The sequence below is a fragment of the Amaranthus tricolor genome, chromosome 10 (assembly GCF_026212465.1).
Source record: "Amaranthus tricolor cultivar Red isolate AtriRed21 chromosome 10, ASM2621246v1, whole genome shotgun sequence".
NCBI lineage: Eukaryota > Viridiplantae > Streptophyta > Magnoliopsida > Caryophyllales > Amaranthaceae > Amaranthus > Amaranthus tricolor.
In genome coordinates this window covers 6,796,877-6,814,750 of record NC_080056.1, presented here as the reverse complement: position 1 = coordinate 6,814,750, position 17,874 = coordinate 6,796,877, and the positions used below count along the sequence as shown (strand labels likewise).

The 17,874-nt window shown below is 35.0% G+C and overlaps 1 protein-coding gene across 1 annotated transcript; it reads left to right on the top strand.

The window, feature by feature from the left end:
- Positions 1 to 308: 308 nt before the first annotated feature.
- LOC130825612 (mediator of RNA polymerase II transcription subunit 25) lies at positions 309 to 17,646 on the top strand. The gene is made up of 15 exons (XM_057690929.1): positions 309 to 434; positions 817 to 847; positions 2,750 to 2,825; positions 4,677 to 4,807; positions 5,875 to 6,084; positions 6,166 to 6,231; positions 6,951 to 7,134; positions 8,991 to 9,058; positions 9,143 to 9,949; positions 10,698 to 10,751; positions 10,903 to 10,931; positions 12,823 to 12,891; positions 13,060 to 13,144; positions 13,647 to 13,733; positions 16,651 to 17,646. Exons 1-15 carry the CDS (start codon positions 337 to 339, stop codon positions 17,200 to 17,202), a joined length of 2,547 nt encoding a protein of 848 aa, XP_057546912.1. The 5' UTR covers positions 309 to 336; the 3' UTR covers positions 17,203 to 17,646.
- The last annotated feature ends 228 nt before the right edge of the window (positions 17,647 to 17,874 follow it).

The following is a 17,874-nucleotide window of genomic DNA, read 5'->3' as shown; positions in this document are numbered from 1 at the left end:
ACTGTAAGTACGCATTAAGGATACGGTAATTAAATATTAGTATGGATAATATAAATAGACATTTAGAATACAATAAATAAGCATTAATTTATAATGGGCTGATCTTAAGATACATCTCTCAAATACAATTTGAAATGAAATAACTCTTTCAAAAAACAACCTAAGTACTTTGTTTTTTAATCGCCTTTCAATTTTCAACCTCCCAGATAAAAGAATTGATTCAATTTTGGGTTTTTTGTAGAACATCCGAAATCAAACTAGAAAGGAAAAAGCATTGATTTAGTGGATGATTTTCGACAAATTTGAGGTTTTGAGTTGAATTTCAAATTCGTTGCAATGGCGGAGAAGCAACTCATACTCGTTGTCGAAAGGACTGCTGCCATGGGTCCTTTTTGGAACACAGTTCTCACTGATTATCTCGAGAAAATTATCAGGTTTTAAGCTATTTAGGCTACTAATTCTTCTTTGTTGTTTGCGTATTAGATATTTCTTCATTTTTTTACTTTGTTAGAGTGTGAAATTGAGAAATTTATTGGAAAATTCGATGATTATTTTGTGTAATTTTAGGCTACTGTCACTTATGTTTGCATCTAGACAGAGTCATACTATTATTTTCGTTTTGTGGGTAAATTGGACCCCGACTAAACCTCAATCCTTATGGTTTTCATTGGAGCAAGGCTATCGTAAGAACTAAAATTGGGAGGAATTGTAAGCAATATGGGTTTACAAACATTTCTTGGATAAAAATGTCATGTCTTGAAGAAAAAACGATAACGTTTTGCTCACAGCTTGTAATATGATTTAGTGTATATGCAGGTCCTTTGCTGCAAGCGATGTGACAACTCAGGTTTGTTCTTATTTTCTTCTGATGTTTAGGTATTAGATCCATTTGAAGTCTTATACCTGAATTATACTGTTTATGGATGCTTGGTAGTCATTATTTACTTATGTTATTCTAATTATGTTGTTTCTGAATTATGTTCTGGTTATAGTTATTAGTTTCATTTGAGGTCTGTTATATTTTTTTCCTTTAATGTTTAGGTATTAGTTTCGTTATAATTAGTTTAACTCGTTATTTTTGACTAGTTTTGTTCTGGTAATTTCTAGGGCTGCTAGGGCTAATTACCTAGGGTTTTAGAGGGTATTGTTGTCGTTGCAAATTTGGGTGGATTTTGTAAGCATAGCATACATCACGCATAAATATGTGATGCTTGCCACAATAACATTCAATTTTGATGACTTTGCATAAACATCCTAGCATACATATTATGCACCTATCGAACTCAACTAAATACTAGCAATCCTCAATATAATTGTGCAAAATAAAATATAATGAGCCACTCATCATGATTATGGGTAATCACATCATCACTCAACCTATTTTCCTTAGCTCTGTGTAGATTCTTTAGAATTGTCCATCAACTCTCTCCACTTACTCATAGTGATGCAAATTTGTAGATTATGACGTCTTTAATTTTAAGTTAGCTTAGTTAAAATAAGGTAAGCCAATGTAGTTGGGAAATGCGGTGCTTAAAATTCTAATTAGGAATGAAATTCTCCTACAACCAAATGTTAGACTCATACTCTATCCTTCTCACCTCCAAAAATCTAGTAATGCTTTATTGCTTGGAATGTGTCTCTTGAACATTTTCTTTCAAAGTCATTTTTCTCTTTTCTTTCGCATTCCTTTCATTTTTTTTCTTTTAATTGCTCTTCTTTTCAATTCTTTCTCAGTAGATGTATCCTTTCTAAACATTCATTGTTTTCATAGCTCACAAAAGAGAGATATGTAAAGTATCTAACAAATAATTTTGTTTTCATTACACTCTTGAGAGACATAACATATTCCACACTAAAGAAGCAAAATATAAAACTAAGAGAAACTGATATTCTACTTACTTTGAATCAATGAACGTGAAAGAAAATTACATAACGGTGAGATGAACTAAGAAGAACTAAGAGAAAAACAAAAATTTTACTAATGAAAGTCATCTAAAAAGTAATGTTCAAGTATGTTAAAATTAGTAAAAACTTAGCCTATTTGTACTAATCAAAGACATTAACTCCCACTAACACCATTAACCTACTAAAACTAGAGGAAAAGAATTAACCCACGAACATGAAATTTTTTGTCGAGTCATGTTCCTCAACACATGAGTCTTTGACCCAATGTGTAGGGTTTCATATTTCTCCAAAACCAACCATCGTCAAGTCGTGTGTCGATGTACACGTTTCATGGGTCATCTAGGAGTTGTTGGTGTTTATCGTACGACTCGTTGAAACTGTTGTCTACTTGTCTTCATTGCTCTTTTTTTTCAGATCACGCCAAGACTTATATAAATACAAACATTTCTTTTTGGATCTCTATTTAAAGACCATGAGCAACAATATTACATCAAACATAGATACATGATATTTTCTACAAGAAAATATAGTTTTGATAAATTGGAAAAAATCTTAAAGAGTTGCTTTATTTTTATTTGGTTTTTCTTGTGTGTGAAGCAAGAACAACTAGTCACTCCCGTTCATTTGAGAGAAAAGCGTGCAAAAAATGATCCAATAATCTATTTCAAATCATTGATTGGAGAGGACACGATTTCTTATACAAGTAATTATCCCTTAAGTACTTATTTAAGATATTCACCCCTTGCAATGCTAAGTTCAATGTTGTGATTTTGTAGTAGGTGTTGCTTTTAAATGTATTGCTTATCTTCCTAACTAGTATCTCTATATTCATTGCAATACACAGAAACCTCCGTCAGTTGCTTTGGGTTCAACATTTGAGCTTGCATTGGTAGTGTTCAATACGCATGGACCTTATTCTGGTGGGTATTTAAGCATAATTTATATTTTTATTTATCTTTGTGTGAAGTATGTTATTAGTAAATCATTTGTTTGACTCATGCCTTTTTTTGAAATTTAACCTTTACTATTATGTAATTTTCATGTTTTGAGACTCTTAATGAAAAGAAATCAAGCTCGTTTTTGCACTTAAGAAATTTATTGATCATTGATTTATCTAGGTGGATACTCATAATATATAAATATAACTCCTCAATTTTGTTAGTTATGCATTAAGTGATGTTTGCTATCAAGAGCCAATGGAAACAACTTTATCTTTACACGGGTAAGGTTGCGTACGTCCGAACATAGTGAAAAATATCCCTTGCATAATTGTATATAACCGATTAGCATTGAGGTGATGAAGTTTTGAGTTCCTTAGTTCACCTTGTTAGAATGTTGAGCTACATGACCGTATTGAAGTCTTGAGGAGTCGTCTTTATTGTTTTGGTCGTTACCTTATAGCGACGACTGTTTGTCTTTTGTTGTTTGTATCTTTTTTGAGATACTTGATACCGTCTTTGCGCAAAGTGATGGGCTTTGTAAAAGTTGTGAAATAATAGCTTTTGTATTTAATATTGATGATTTTGCGTTTGTCTAGGCCTATATTTTTTTATCATTGTAAGAGTGTAAACTCAAAAACTCGTTACAATATGGTCGTTGTACAATGATGTAATGATATTTTGTACTTTGACTACCATATATTGTTCAGTGTCTGACCCATTTATTAAATGAACAAGTATCCATGGATTTTGTTGAAGTGTCAAAGGTCGATACCCATTTTGGAGCGTTAAGGATCCATTATGGGTATATTACTCGTTTTTGGATCCACTTAAGTAAATTATTAGTCTTGCTTTACAATGCCTTACTTTTTGTCTTGTCTTTAGTGTCCTCCTTATATCCTTTTGATAGAGGTATGCTCTGCCATCTTACAACCCTCCCCAAACCCAGATCGTAACTACTATAAACGTGATATAATGGGTATAATTATGATGATGATGATAATGATGACTTGTTCATTGCCTTCCCTTTGTTAGGGTTGGAAATTGTGGGATGGTGGCTATCACTTGTTGCCTTTGATGTGTATGCTATATGTTTGTTTGTTGAGAGGTTCTCTCTGTATGAGTTCCATTTCTAAATTATAGTCCTAGGATGTGTAAATGCACCAAGCCTTTCTGAACTTGTTATGAAATAATCCTTCTTACTCTTATATACATTTATTGATCACCCTCCCAGTAAAATCCAAAAGTAAAATCCTCACCTACAACCAAAATGGAAAAGTATATATAGGAGAGCAAATCATTTAATAAAAATAGGCCATTCAGTTAAATAATGGCTGCTTTATAACTAATTTTTAGCTTACTATTCCACAAAACCCCGTTATGTAACATGTAATTTAAAGTCATGGTGTAGCAACCATTATCAGATGTTATTCTATTATATTAACCATTATAATGTTTTTAGAAATATGTATTAGGTTTTAAAAGGTCAATTTTAAGCTTTACGTCAAATATATATTCTAAAAAACTTAAATTATTATGATAAAATTGATAATTTTTAAATTAACAATTCACAAAGCCCGCCAAAAGAGCCGTAACACCGCGAGATGCCGCTTTTGCAACATCAAGGCCGTTACTACAATCGCAATTTGCAACTTTTTTTTCTATGGAGCTACTAGTGTTGAGATACTTGTATCTAAATCTTATTCTTATCATGAACATCTGTACTATTTCTTGTGCCTGGTTTGCTTTCTTGTTCCTGGTTTGCTTTCTTGTTGTGCGTTCTATTTTGTATGTTGTTTGAGAAAGCCCTGATGTTTTGAACTTTGAAATTAGATTCCTTGGTTCAAAGAAGTGGCTGGACTCGAGACATTGACAATTTCCTTAGCTGGCTGTGTTCACTAGAATTTTCTGGTGGAGGATGGAATGATGCTGCAACTGCTGAAGGCCTTGCAGAGGCTTTGATGGTTCGGATTTTCATTAATTTTGTAGCCTTGGTTTTTACTCTGCATTTTTTTACATTGATGTAGATGCTTATAGTACTGGCTTTGCAGAATTTGTTGTTATGAGTTTATGATATCTACATCGGCAGTTCGTTCTACTATTTTATGGTCTAAAGGAAGCCAAATGCATGATTTTTTTTATTTTATTACGAATTTATCTTGGCTGGAGATTGATGATTGCTGCTTGTGCTTTGTTTATTTAAAGATTTGAACTTAATTGTGCAGAACAGTTATGCAGAATTTTGAACTTGTTAGCTAGCTGATAAAAACATTATTCTGCACATTTTAAATACTCGTATTCTCTCCTTATTAAAAGGATTAGATCAAATTTTAATTTCTAGTTTCTGCCAACCTCCTTTTCTGCTGATTGCCAATAGATTGTTTCATTCTAAGCATGCTCCAGATAAGTCTTTTTTTGGGTCCCAATCTGTGAACCCTGTATTAAAGACAAAAGGATTCTTAAGCTCTTGTGCTGTTGCACAATAAAGATGTCTTTTTTTAAAATTGGGGAGGCTGATTTTTCTTTGTTTGGATTAGTTGATCTTTGGTCCTCTTGCTAGGATCTCACATTTTTGAAAAGAATGATATCGAAATAGGAGGGGAAGGGGGTTTCTATTTTGTCGATAATTTAATGAAATTTGATCATGGCTTCGTGAATTGTTTCCCTTTAAAACCTTTCATTAAACCAGTGTAAAATATGTGTCACAAAGAAAGATGCTGCTTATTGGCCTCATATTTCTGTAGAGGTCTACTGGTCATAGTGCAAAAAATGCAGTAGCGGTCATGACCACGGTAATGAACTCGGAATGTGGTAACGGGGATCTGGCTATTGTAACTTCAAATATCGGCTGAAAGCATGAGATATCTCAAAACTGACCTAATTACGTTTTTTTTACACCTTGACAATGCAAGAAATATCGATTCAACTTTTTTGATAAGCCTTACAACACAGGTGATTTGATGTGATGGGGCCTTGATTTGTAGTATGCTACTGGTCACTGGATGCTAATTTTGTTTAGTTTCATTTTCAGATGTTTGCCATTCCTCAAAATGGATTCGAGAGTCAGCAGAGCTTCGATGGAAAAAGACATTGCATTCTTGTTTCTGCCAGTAATCCTTATCCTTTGCCAACACCAGTGTACCGCCCAGCAATAGAAAAACTCAATCAGGATGAAAATAGCGAAGCTCATTCTGAGAATCTTCTAAATGATGCTGAGACAGTATCCAAGTGGTTTGGTCTGGTAATGAAGCTGCCTTTTTAATAGAATTCTCCGTTGCTTTTTTTCTTGTTGTAGCAACCTGACTTTGATTTCTGTGTGCAGTGTTCGGTCTCTTTGTCCGTCATTTGTCCCAAACCTCTACCCAAGCTTAAAGCAATATATAACGCTGTAAGCTACAATTTCTCTCCAGTTCCTGCCCAGTGAAGGATATTGTTTTCGTCAAAGTTTTGCATCTGATTTGTTGTTTTTTTTCTTGGCTTATGCCGACAATTGTATGGAGAATAGTTTTATGTAGCTGCGACTGGATTACGTATTTTTCACATGTACTTCAAGTCAAGCATATGTGTCAGTGTCATTCTTTAATGAGCTGAAACTTCATGTGATATTGTGATTGCTGAACTGTTAAGATTCATGCCTCTGGTTTCAGTAGGTTGAAGGGGTAGGCCTGTTGATGTCTTCCTGTGACAAAACAGTGGATTTTGAGAAAAGGAATGAACTAATGAAGGGAAATAAGAAAATAAAAATACATCAGATTTTTATAGTAATTTATTAAATTATTAATCTCTTCTTTGTTGATATACCTTGTGGAAAATTTTCTTCTTATTTTGTTTTGTTTTTAGATGTTGACCGGTTTAGATCTTCTTTTGTGGTTTCCTTGTCAAAGAATAAATTTTGTCATTATGATACTATCATTATCATAAATGGCACTCCATTATTCCTAATTGCTTGATAAAATTTAGGTATTTGGTTCTCATGTTCTAATCCATTTTGTCTCCTGCTTGGTCTTTCATTTTTTTTTTTTCATTTTCTATTGTAGTCTTAAGTGTTTGAAAAGGTATTTGGTTATTAAATTTTCAAGTAACGGACAATTGATGTATTAATTGCAGGGTAAGCGTAACCAGAGGGCTTCTGATCCAGCAGTTGATGTTAAACAGCCTCACTTCTTTGTTCAGATATCAGATAGCTTCATGGAGGCTCTTGCTGCTTTAAGTCGGTCTGGAATGACACAAAGTCAGAACATTGTCGCATCTGTGCTTCCTGGTTCAGGGCCTCCTACGTCTATGCCAACAGGTGTATATTTTAATTTTTTTTGGAACTTAATTACTTGATTGTTAATTTTTTTGGTTTGTTGGGTTACTGATGCTCAGTTCATCGTGGGTTACAACTTACAACTTTCATTTTTCCTTAATTAAATGTGACATTCTATCGGTATCATTGACAAAATATGCTAGTAGTTTGTTGCATTATAACTGTGTTTTCTTTTATCAGCTTGTTTATTCTCTGCTATATCCTTCTTTTTAATTAAGAGTGTGGTGATTAACTAATATCCTAGTATTATAACGTGCACTAAGCTACTATGTTAGTGTGTATAGCAGGCAGCACCTGAAGTTTTAGTTTAAAACTTATTCTTGGAGGTAAGTCTTTAAGACAGTGTTTATGGTAAATTCAGGGGGAAAAGTGGCACATATCCCGAGTTCTGTGTATTTTTACTTTACATAACTAAATGATACAAATTTCATAATGCCAATCCCACAACAACAATGCGCAAGCCTTGATACCAAAAGATTGATGCCACACACAAATAGAATGATAGCTGAAATTAATTTACATATATGCGTTTCAGTTGCATTCTTAAAAAAAGAATTAATGTATACATGTTTAGAAAACATGTAAAATACTAATCATTTTTGAGGAGATCAAAAGGAAAAATGTAATTTGTTTATACAAGATCATGCAATTTTTTTTTAAATGGCAAGTAGTGTTTGTGCATATCTATTTTTTCTTGCTATCTCAACACTTTAAATTATGTGTTCTATATGAAGGAAACTTAAAAATGACTAAATAAGGGGCAAAGACAATGCTTTTTTGTGGGTTTTTTTTGTAAGATGGATGGGGTGTGAACTATTTTTGGCAAGATAAACACCCCTTATGTTTATTCTTGATGAAGCCAAAGATTTATACTTTTTGGTTTTAGATTATAATGGACTAAATAATAATGTCTCATTAAATCGTTTGTGCTCTTATTTATGTAATCGTGCAATTATTATTTACAATTAAGGGTCAATACATAGTACAAAAATATGGTTCTGCTACGGTCGTGAAATGAATTTTATGGTCAATCCAGCCTATATTTATGTCGCGGTAAACTCGAAAACCTTTACGATGCGGTCGCGATACGATGATGTGGCCTTGCTTTTGCTCTATGGGTCAATATGAGACAACCTCTCTATTATTACAAGTGTAAGGTTGCAAACATCGGACCGCGCATGCCCTACCTAGGGAGGCACCACCAGGGATTGGGTTAAATCTTTGTTTTAAAGATGCAAGCGCCGTAAGGCGCTAGGGGTCCTCACTTTATGTGCATCGCTTTTGCATGACAGGCCCCCAAAACCTTATTTTAAGATCAATCCCCCAAAAACCCACCAAAAAAACCCAAAAGAAGATAAATAAAGTATAAGAGGAGATGAATAGGAGAAAACATACTTAATGGGTGCCCGCATTAAATAGGCTTTTTTTGAGGCTAAGACCAAAAAGCGTTGTGGGGTGCACGCAAAAGGCAATTTGAGGTGCTTGCTTAAAGGATACCTGGCCTAGCCCTATAAGAGTACTCAGTCCGTCGTCCATCCACGCATCACGCCTTAGCCGCACCTAGATTCACAATTTAAGTCTAAGATGACATGTTGTTGTGGACTTGTGGTAAGTAGCGTCTTAGTGACGCCTCCTTCGTAAGGATTATTTTCTCGCAGACTATTGTCCTTCCATTGTGGTCATTTTTAAAGAAAGTTGTTTTTTGGTGATATTAGGAACTAGTAAAATACCTTTGTAAAGTGTGGGCTTGATGATTGATAAGCTTTTGTTATTATAAAACATGTTTTTACATTTTGTGTTCTTCAAATTGTAAAAGATGAAAATCATTTTTCTTTCAGCAAATGTATCTATCATGAATAGGCCACCCACTTTGACAGGCAATGTTCCGCAAGCAACTGTTAAAATTGTAAGGTTTCTTCGTTCTTCCATTTCTTATTTGAACTGTTTGTTTTGATCTGCTGCTGAACTGGTTTTCAAAATGCTTCTTCAGGAGCCAAGTACAGTGACTTCCCTGGCACCTGGAAATGTTATTCCTCATATGCCTTCCATTGCCCGTGCTGCTGTTCAAGGTGTGTCTAATTTACAGGCTACTTCACCACCTTCCGTGTCGCAGGAGCTACCTACAACTAATGAGAATGTTGCAGAATTGAAGCCTATGGTTAGCATGTCTCAGCCTGGACGCCCTGTGGGTGCCATTCTTAATAATATCTCTCAAGCACGGGTGGCCCTCACAGGAGGAACTTCTCTGGGGTTGCCGTCAATGGGTGGGAACTCTATTGGTATGCACATGTCAAATATGATGTCTAATGGAATGACATCGAGTGTGCCGGCTTCTCAAACTGTATTGTCTTCTGGACAGTCGGACATCACTGCTGTATCTGGGGCTGGATGTATTATTGGAACTACTCAACCTATACAGAGTTCAACGCTGAATTCATTTTCTTCTGCTACTTCCAATATGTCTGGGAATTCAAACCTTGGCATATCTCAACCACTGGCTAATCTTCAAGGAAATGTGAATAATACGTTGGGTCAACCAATAACTGGGATTGGTCAGGGAAATGTTCCGTCTATGACACATAGTGGATCTAGTATGAATCCAAACACAATGAACATTAGTTCGACAGGTGCTCCATCGGGTACGGGCTCTTTGATGCCTACTCCGGGCATAGCTCAGCAGGTACAACAAGGAATGCAGTCTGTTGGAGTGAATAATTCAGCTGCTAATATGTCAATGTCACAACAAGCTACGGCGTCTTTACAATCTTCACAATCCAAATACGTTAAAGTATGGGAGGTCAGTAAGCATATAGTGCTCTATCTCTATGTACACACTTATTTTTTTTCATGTGAGGTTGTTGTGTGTCTAGTAGGATTGCAGGAATGATTTTTATATGTTTTTAGATAATAAAAAAATTACGTCTTACTTAGCTTAGGATCTGTTGGCGGATGTGGTAAAGGTCGCAATGTCACGAACGCAACACCTCGTGGTTTTACAACTCGTTTCATGGACATTGCAGTGTGAATTATTAACTTAAAAAAAGTCCATGCAATCGTAGTAATTCAAGTTTTAATGTTTATTTAAATTAAAGCTTATAATATTCCTTTTAGAGCCTAATGTAGTTTTAAAAAAAGAATATAATGGCAAATATGTTAGAATAACAACCTAAAATGGTTGTTATTACATGATTTTGAATCGCTGAACAGGCTTTTGCGGAACGGTAAGCTCAAAATCCGTTATAAAGCGGCCGTTATGCAACGGAAGACCCTCTTTTTAATTCTGTGTCGGCAGTCAGCAGCCCTTTCTCCTTTTGTTGGGTTTTTATTTTCCGGGAAGGTGCTGGTGCATGTTCACCAGAAATTGTTGTTCTTTGTGCCACTTGTATATTTGAAGGGGTTAAACTTCATGCAAGTGAACATTCCATGACTTCAGCGCTCTTCATACTGGGTGCTGTTTTTGTTTTTATTTTTGTATTAGCTCAATTCTGTATATCCTGGTTGTCTCCCAGGTAGTAGTATAGCTAAATTTAATTATATGATTACAGGGAAATTTGTCTGGACAAAGACAAGGACAGCCTGTTTTTATCACTAGACTGGAGGTACTTTCTATGACATGTAATGAAAATCCTGCTGGTGTATAAGAACAATGATATCTGTTAATAGTTTATTTGGGGTTGGAAACTGTTAAATGAAGTAATTATATCACTTGTTGGCTTCTGAATTTGTTACTGTTTTTTTCATGTATATCAGGGTTACAGGAATGCAGCAGCCTCAGAATCGTAAGCTTAACATTTCTGACCTGTACTATTAATCTTTCTTTTGGTTCTGTGAAGCACATTGTTGTGCTTGAAGCTCACTTTTGAGAATGATATTCTTGAGAAAATGAAGTGCTGCAAAATCTTATATGGTTGCTTTCTCTTAGTTCTTCATATTCTGGGATTAAGGCTTTGGCATTGTTGTGGTGTTTCTTTGGTGAGCTATGCCTTCTCATAGTTAAGGAGAGTAGTGACAATCTGCAGTGTCATTATTCTTTTTTATATTTAATTAGCATGTGTTTCAAAGGTGGAGAAAATTCTCTTTTATAGGTATTCATTTTCAAAAATAAAGCAGAAATTCGTTGATTACATCTGTAGAATATATTTATGAGATTCTTGAAAGTTAATTCGTGGAGAAAATTTTTAATGTTTAATTTGCTTGTGTTCATATTGTTTGATTATCATCATCTGACAAAAAGTAATTTTACCTTCACGTGGACACAAAAAACCATCAACAGTATTTGAGTCATCAGAATTTAGAAAAAGGTGCATAACAATTGTGGGTTCAGACTTTTTAAGTAAATAAATGAGTGGATGAAAGGCTGAACGCAGTGGAGGAAGAGAGGAATGGTGTGTATAGAGAACTGGAATTGCATATAGGAAATAAATGCAAAGATAAAGGAGAGTCAAATAAATGCGTCAGTGAGCTGAGAATGGCAATTGAATGAGGGACCATAGATTGCAATAATTATCCCGTCTATATAATTTCATCGTTATGAGAAAGAATTTTAACTTTTACCGTCACAAGGAAACAAAATTGGCTTCACTAAGTTATAGTCGGAACTTGATAAATGTGATAAAGTGAGCAAATTTAAAATATTATTTAAGATATTCCCCTTTATCGTGGTTTCTACAGTCTATACTCTATAGTGATTGATGTTCTTGGGAGTATGCTGGAAAGGGGTGTGTTGAAGTCCATAGGGTATGCTTGAGGATTGAGTTTCCAAGTGTGACAAATTAGTCTTATATGGTTACGTCTGCAATGTGTACAAAATAATATTTATTGTTGGTAGCTGTCTATAAATTAAAGAAGCTCGTCACGTAGTCATAGAATTTGTGGTGATTTTAGGTGTGAGCATTAACCTCTCTTTAGTGTAGTTCAGCAAGGATAAATCTTCAACATTCTGTTGAGATGTTTTCTGCTTTGGTTTTTTTATAAGTTCAGAAGTGGTATCCAAGCTATTTGGGTTTGTTTCTTGGGGGTAATCATCATTTATTGGGTCGCAATCCTGCTTATGTGGAGGATTTCAAATAGACTTGATGAATAGGAAAGTTTACTTTTCCCTTTGTGGGAAGATAACTTGATCTATTCCCTTTTTTTGAGGAATATACTGAATAAGATGATGATGACACTTTGTTATCTTTCTTTGATCAAAATCACAATGGCTTTAAATAAAATGAAATGGTTAATGAGGGATTTTGTGTGATCTGGGCCTGGTGACGTTATGAAATGAACTTTTTGTGAATAGGAATTTAGTATGTCAAGTGGTTTGGGTTTCGATATCTCTTTAGGGGGGAATATGGTGCTTACCTCAGAATTCTTTGTCTTTGTGGTGCATATTAAGAGATAAAGGGGTTGTCTAATAATGGGTGAGTTGTTCAGGTTGCTGATCGAGCACATGTTTGTCATTGAAAATTTACTTTTCAAGTATACTCCCTTTCTCCTTTTTGATTATGTTCAATGATAGGGATGGTCAGCATTTTCTGATATCTTTTCTATGTGTTCATGATATCATGTTCTCATATATTTTCTCCTTCTATGTCCTTTCTCGGCATTTCTGTGTCAAAATCTAAATGATTGGAAAAGGCTGGTCATTTACCTATCATTGGCTTTACTAACTTTGCTCTTTTACAGACTTGCAGCAAACTGGCCACCTACCATGCAAATAGTCCGTCTAATTTCTCAGGATCACATGAACAACAAGTAATGTCTATATTCTAAATTTATTTTTTTTAAGCAAATAAAACAAACTCTCCCCCTCCCCTTGTGCTTATAGCTTTGACGTTTTATATGTGAAATGCACTATGTGTCGCTATGGAAGACGTTTAATAAGAATATTAATGTTGGCTGTCTTTTGCTGTGCTCACCCAGGCAATATGTTGGCAAAGCAGATTTTCTTGTTTTCAGGGCCATGAATCAGCATGGATTTCTTGCTCAGCTACAAGAAAAGAAGCTTGTAAGTTGTCTAGAGATTTTTCCTCTTTTTATTCCATGATAGGCATACTTCTTTATAGTTCATAGTATTTTCTGATGTCATACCTATTTGGATATGCATCGTATCTCTTGCTTTCCTTCCCAAACTTGTATATCATACTGTCAATATTGAGAAGAAATAGAAATGAAAGGAAGGAGGAGAAATGAAGATATATAAAAGCAGTAACAATATAATTTCTGTTGACAAGTTTAATATCCCTTTGAGTTTGCTCGATGAGGTAGCAAAAACGCTCTCACATCTACAAAATAGGGAAGCAAACTCAAAGGGACTGAGGAGTACCTTTTATTCATTTGGGATATGTGAAGATTGGACTGGCGGAAATCTTTATTGTTACTTTCTTTCGTCAAATTTATTTCTGCTTTAAGGGAAGAAAAAAGGGCTGATTGTCTTATGTTACTGGTTTTCTGCTACTGCTACATTGACATTTTGTTTCATTTCTGTTTCCTTGTATTTGAACTTTCAGTGTGCTGTTATTCAGCTGCCATCGCAGACGCTACTGCTGTCAGTTTCTGATAAAGCTTGCCGCTTAATAGGAATGCTTTTCCCTGGAGTAAGTTTATATTGTTTTTCTCAATATATTTAAGGAAAAATTACCCTGAATAATACGAACTTTCACTGATTTCCCAACAATAATACGAACTTTCAATTAACCATGAATAATACGAACTTTGATATATTTTTCCCGCTGGTAAACCTGACCGGTTGTTTACCTGGAGAAACGGTAAATATCCATTTCTTCATCAGTTTAATGAATATATAGACAGCTTTTTTCAGCAGCCTCATCTTCCTCATTTGCTAACTTTTGCTAAGTTGATAAGTCGGACCCCCGGTTCGAAGTTGACAAATTTTAAAAAATTTTCAATCAACCTCCATGATACGGGTAAGCGAGGTATATCAACTTATGCTCAGAAATGATAATGTCCAGCCGAATTACATTGAGTACGGACAAGCTGAGCTTTACGATTCGGATATGTCGGGTGTTACAAAATTCATCAAGTCGTGTCACTGAGACTCGGACCTGCCGTGTTATGGGGATACTCCATTAAAATGCAAGATACAAGAGGTTCAGTTAGCCATGAAAGTTGAAAAATAAAATGGGTTTCTTTGACACTTGATAAAGGGGCTCTATTGATAATGTTCTTTGAAGTTGTAAGGGGGCTGGATTAGTGCAGAAGTCAGACCCCATATAGCCATATAGGGGATTTTGTTGATACATTACTGATGTTTACCAATCATGCCAACTTATGAATGGATTCAGATATTCTAAGTTGTTCAAAGATTCGAGTATGCTGAATTATATAAAGATACTGATCATCCTTTGTGTGTACATTTGTTCTTTTTCATTTTTATATTTCACAATTTGAAAATTATTTTGAAGACAACAGTTTCTAGGTACAATGTGCGAGTTTACCGATAAGTCGGACTCTCAAGTGGGTATCATTCAACAAACTTGTTTATCTCGAGACGCTATATAGAGTATTAAGACTCTTCGCCCAAACATGCCAAATTAGCATAATACTCGTCCGGATTTGGAACACTTTCGTAGGATAATACTAATGGGGCTTTATTCAATTTTATTGAATGATCCAATTTCAGCCGGCCATTAGAATATGGGAGAGGTTGAGTCAAGCGGATGTGTGAAAGTCGGACTATATTTCTTTGGGTTTTAATGAATGAGATGATATCTTTGTAGTTGATGCGTGAGAACGAGAGGGAGAAGAATCAATGAAAATCACGAGCTTGAGGAAGATGATTGAAGAACCAGTGCTGCGTGAGGGAGAAGGTCCTGCACTCTTGCGTCGGTTTCCTTATCTTATTTTTATCAGCAAAAATAAATTTTTTTTAAAGAATGGGTAAGTTTACCGGTAACAGGTAAATTGGTATGCCAGCGGGAAAAATACATCAAAGTTCGTATTATTCATGGTTAATTGAAAGTTCGTATTATTGTTGGGAAATCAGTGAAAATTCGTATTATTCAGGGTAATTTTTCCTATATTCCAAATGTCATATACTCCCCTATATACTTGATTGGAAGAGTTTTCAACTTTTTTCCAATGTACTTCATTTGATTGATTGTTTTGACTTTTTTTCTTTGGCCTCTTACTACCATGATATACTCCCTCCATCCGCTGATGATTATACACACCCTAACTATTTACGCCTTCTTAATTGAAGTTTACCAATGGTTCAAGTTTGCATTATCAAGTTAATTCTGACTTCAATTCATAAATGGGATAGTATGAAAAGATGACCGATTATTGTAACATGGGTTTTAAAGCGAAATAATGTGATATCCCTTTTTCTGAAAATTGTTATCGTTTTTTGCGAGTTATTTCTTGGAGGGAAAAACACCCACAATTAATTTATATGGATTTTGACTATTAATTCTGCTTAAAAGTTGTTTATAAATTCAAGAAAACATATATGTTGTGGAAGATTCTTCATGATAAAATTTACTAGCTACTGTAATGTTGATGCTAGAATTGTCTGGTTACTGCATACAACCTCTTAGCTTAGCAGATTACTTTTGAAAATGTAATTACTGCCTATAGGTGTCATTTGTTTGTTTTACAAAATAAACTAGAACCATAAGATATCTATATTCCTAGGAAGTATAAGTTTCTACACTTCATAGGAATTCGATAACCATTCCCATTTTTTAGTATTAGCAATTCTTAGAAAATAAAATTCGCCAAATCTTGAATGCCACGGCCGCATCCATGCGACTTTTCTCAGCCCATCTCAATCACCTAAATCCGGCCCATTTAAATTTTTATATTTTTTATGAAAAAAATAACTTTTTCAGATAAATAGCTGTGATTTTAAAGTTTGGATGTGCATTTTAGATCTTGGGATAGAAATTTTAAGTCTTGAAATTAACTTTAAACCCTTGGAGTAGATTTTAAGTCTTGGAGTAGTCATTTTTACCATTGATGAAGGAAGGTTAAGACTTAAAAGTAGGGACTTTAAGCCTTGGTGTAGGGACTTTACACCTCGGAATGGACATTTTAACAGTTGGAGTAATTAATTAAATAAAGTTAAGCCTTTGGACATGGAAGGTTAAGGCTTGGAGTAGAGGTTTTAAGCCTTAAAATAGGCATTTTAAACCTTGAAAATTGGGTATTTTAAGCGAGCTGGTATGTAAAATAATAAAATAAAAAAATTTAATGGGATGGGCCGTATGGTCGCATCGCATGCATGCGGCGGTCTCATATGACTGGTTAAAATTACTTAGTTGCAAATAAATAAATTTAGAAAATTTCTAGGAGTTTAACCAAGGAAATAAACTCCTAGGAATTAAAACTTCCTATGGGATTTTGCTTCCTATGTTAAACAAACGACCTCTTGTATGGTATATGCTTACCGGGTTGCCGCTATCTTATAAGCCTATATGTTGCAAAGAAAAAGTCCACAAACAGAATTGAGACGTCCGCTATCTTACAAGTCTTTTCTTTCCTATAAATCAGGATATGGTCGTTTTTAAACCTCAAATACCTAGTCAGCAACAGCAACAGCAGCAGCAGCAGCAGCAACAGAATCAGCAGATGCAGCAGCAGCAGCAGTCGACACACCCGCAGCTGCAGACGCAACAGCAACAGAACCTGCAACAGTTGCAGCAACATCAACACCAACAGTTGCAGCAGCAGCAGCAGCAGCAACAGCAACAGAACATGCAACAGTTGCATCAACAACAAACCATGCAACAATTGCAGCAACAGCAACAGCAGCAGATGCAACAGCAGCAGCTTCCACAGATGCAGCAACCTCAAACAATGCAACCACAGCTTCAGCATTTACCGCAGCAACAAACGATGCAACAACTGCAACAGCAACAACAACAACAAATTCCACAGCAGTTGCAACAGCTGCAACAACAATCTCAACCTCAGCAAATGGTTGGCACTGGAATGAATCAGGGTTATATGCAAGGTCCTGGTCGACCTCAGTTGGTTCCTCAGGGACAGGTACCATCACAAGGAACCCCACCAAATATGCCTGGCGGTGGATTCATGGGCTAGTCACTTGAATGAATTATGGAAATATTTATGCAATTGATTGAACTCGCATCTAAAAATGTCTCGCTTGTTCTTTACTAGTTGGGTTCGCACTGCGAAGTTAATTCGTTTTGAATATTGTCTAATTGGGTTATACTAACTATCTTCAGGGGTGAATTAACATCTGGTCTATTGTATTTTAAACCCGACTTTCCTTACTAATTTGTAATATATTGGGACCTAAATATCTGTGGGCTAAGCAGTACAAATGAAGTTCTGGATTGAATAGCTATATTTTTTATATTTGTGATTTGTGATACCTTTTAAAACTAGTAGCTTTAGACTTCTCGTCTTTAAAACACTCATGTAAGTTTTATTGGCATTTTACAACCTTTTAACTTATCATCTAAAATTTCTAACTTCTTGTTATTTAGCTATTTTATAGTGTGCTGGTGATTTAATTAATAATTATTTTTGTTAGCATATTGATTATTTACATTCCCCTAGTTTAAATTCTTAGTTTCGTTTTCGTATATATTCACATTTTTCGCTTGAATTTACTTTTGCCTTTGGACCTTTATATTACATTTATGTTTAATTTTATGCTTTGATATAGTACTTTTTTTAGGTTTTTTTACCTTAAATTACGGGACATGACATTTGCAGATCAATGAGTCTCAAGGAGGGAACCAACAA

Excerpts from the sequence above, each read along its gene's own strand:
- LOC130825612 (XM_057690929.1), top strand. The coding sequence starts at position 337 with ATGGCGGAGAAGCAACTCATACTCGTTGTCGAAAGGACTGCTGCCATG. Across the intron at positions 9,950-10,697 it reads AATACGTTAAAGTATGGGAG|GGAAATTTGTCTGGACAAAG; the intron begins GTCAGTAAGCAT and ends ATATGATTACAG. Across the intron at positions 10,752-10,902 it reads TTTTTATCACTAGACTGGAG|GGTTACAGGAATGCAGCAGC; the intron begins GTACTTTCTATG and ends CATGTATATCAG.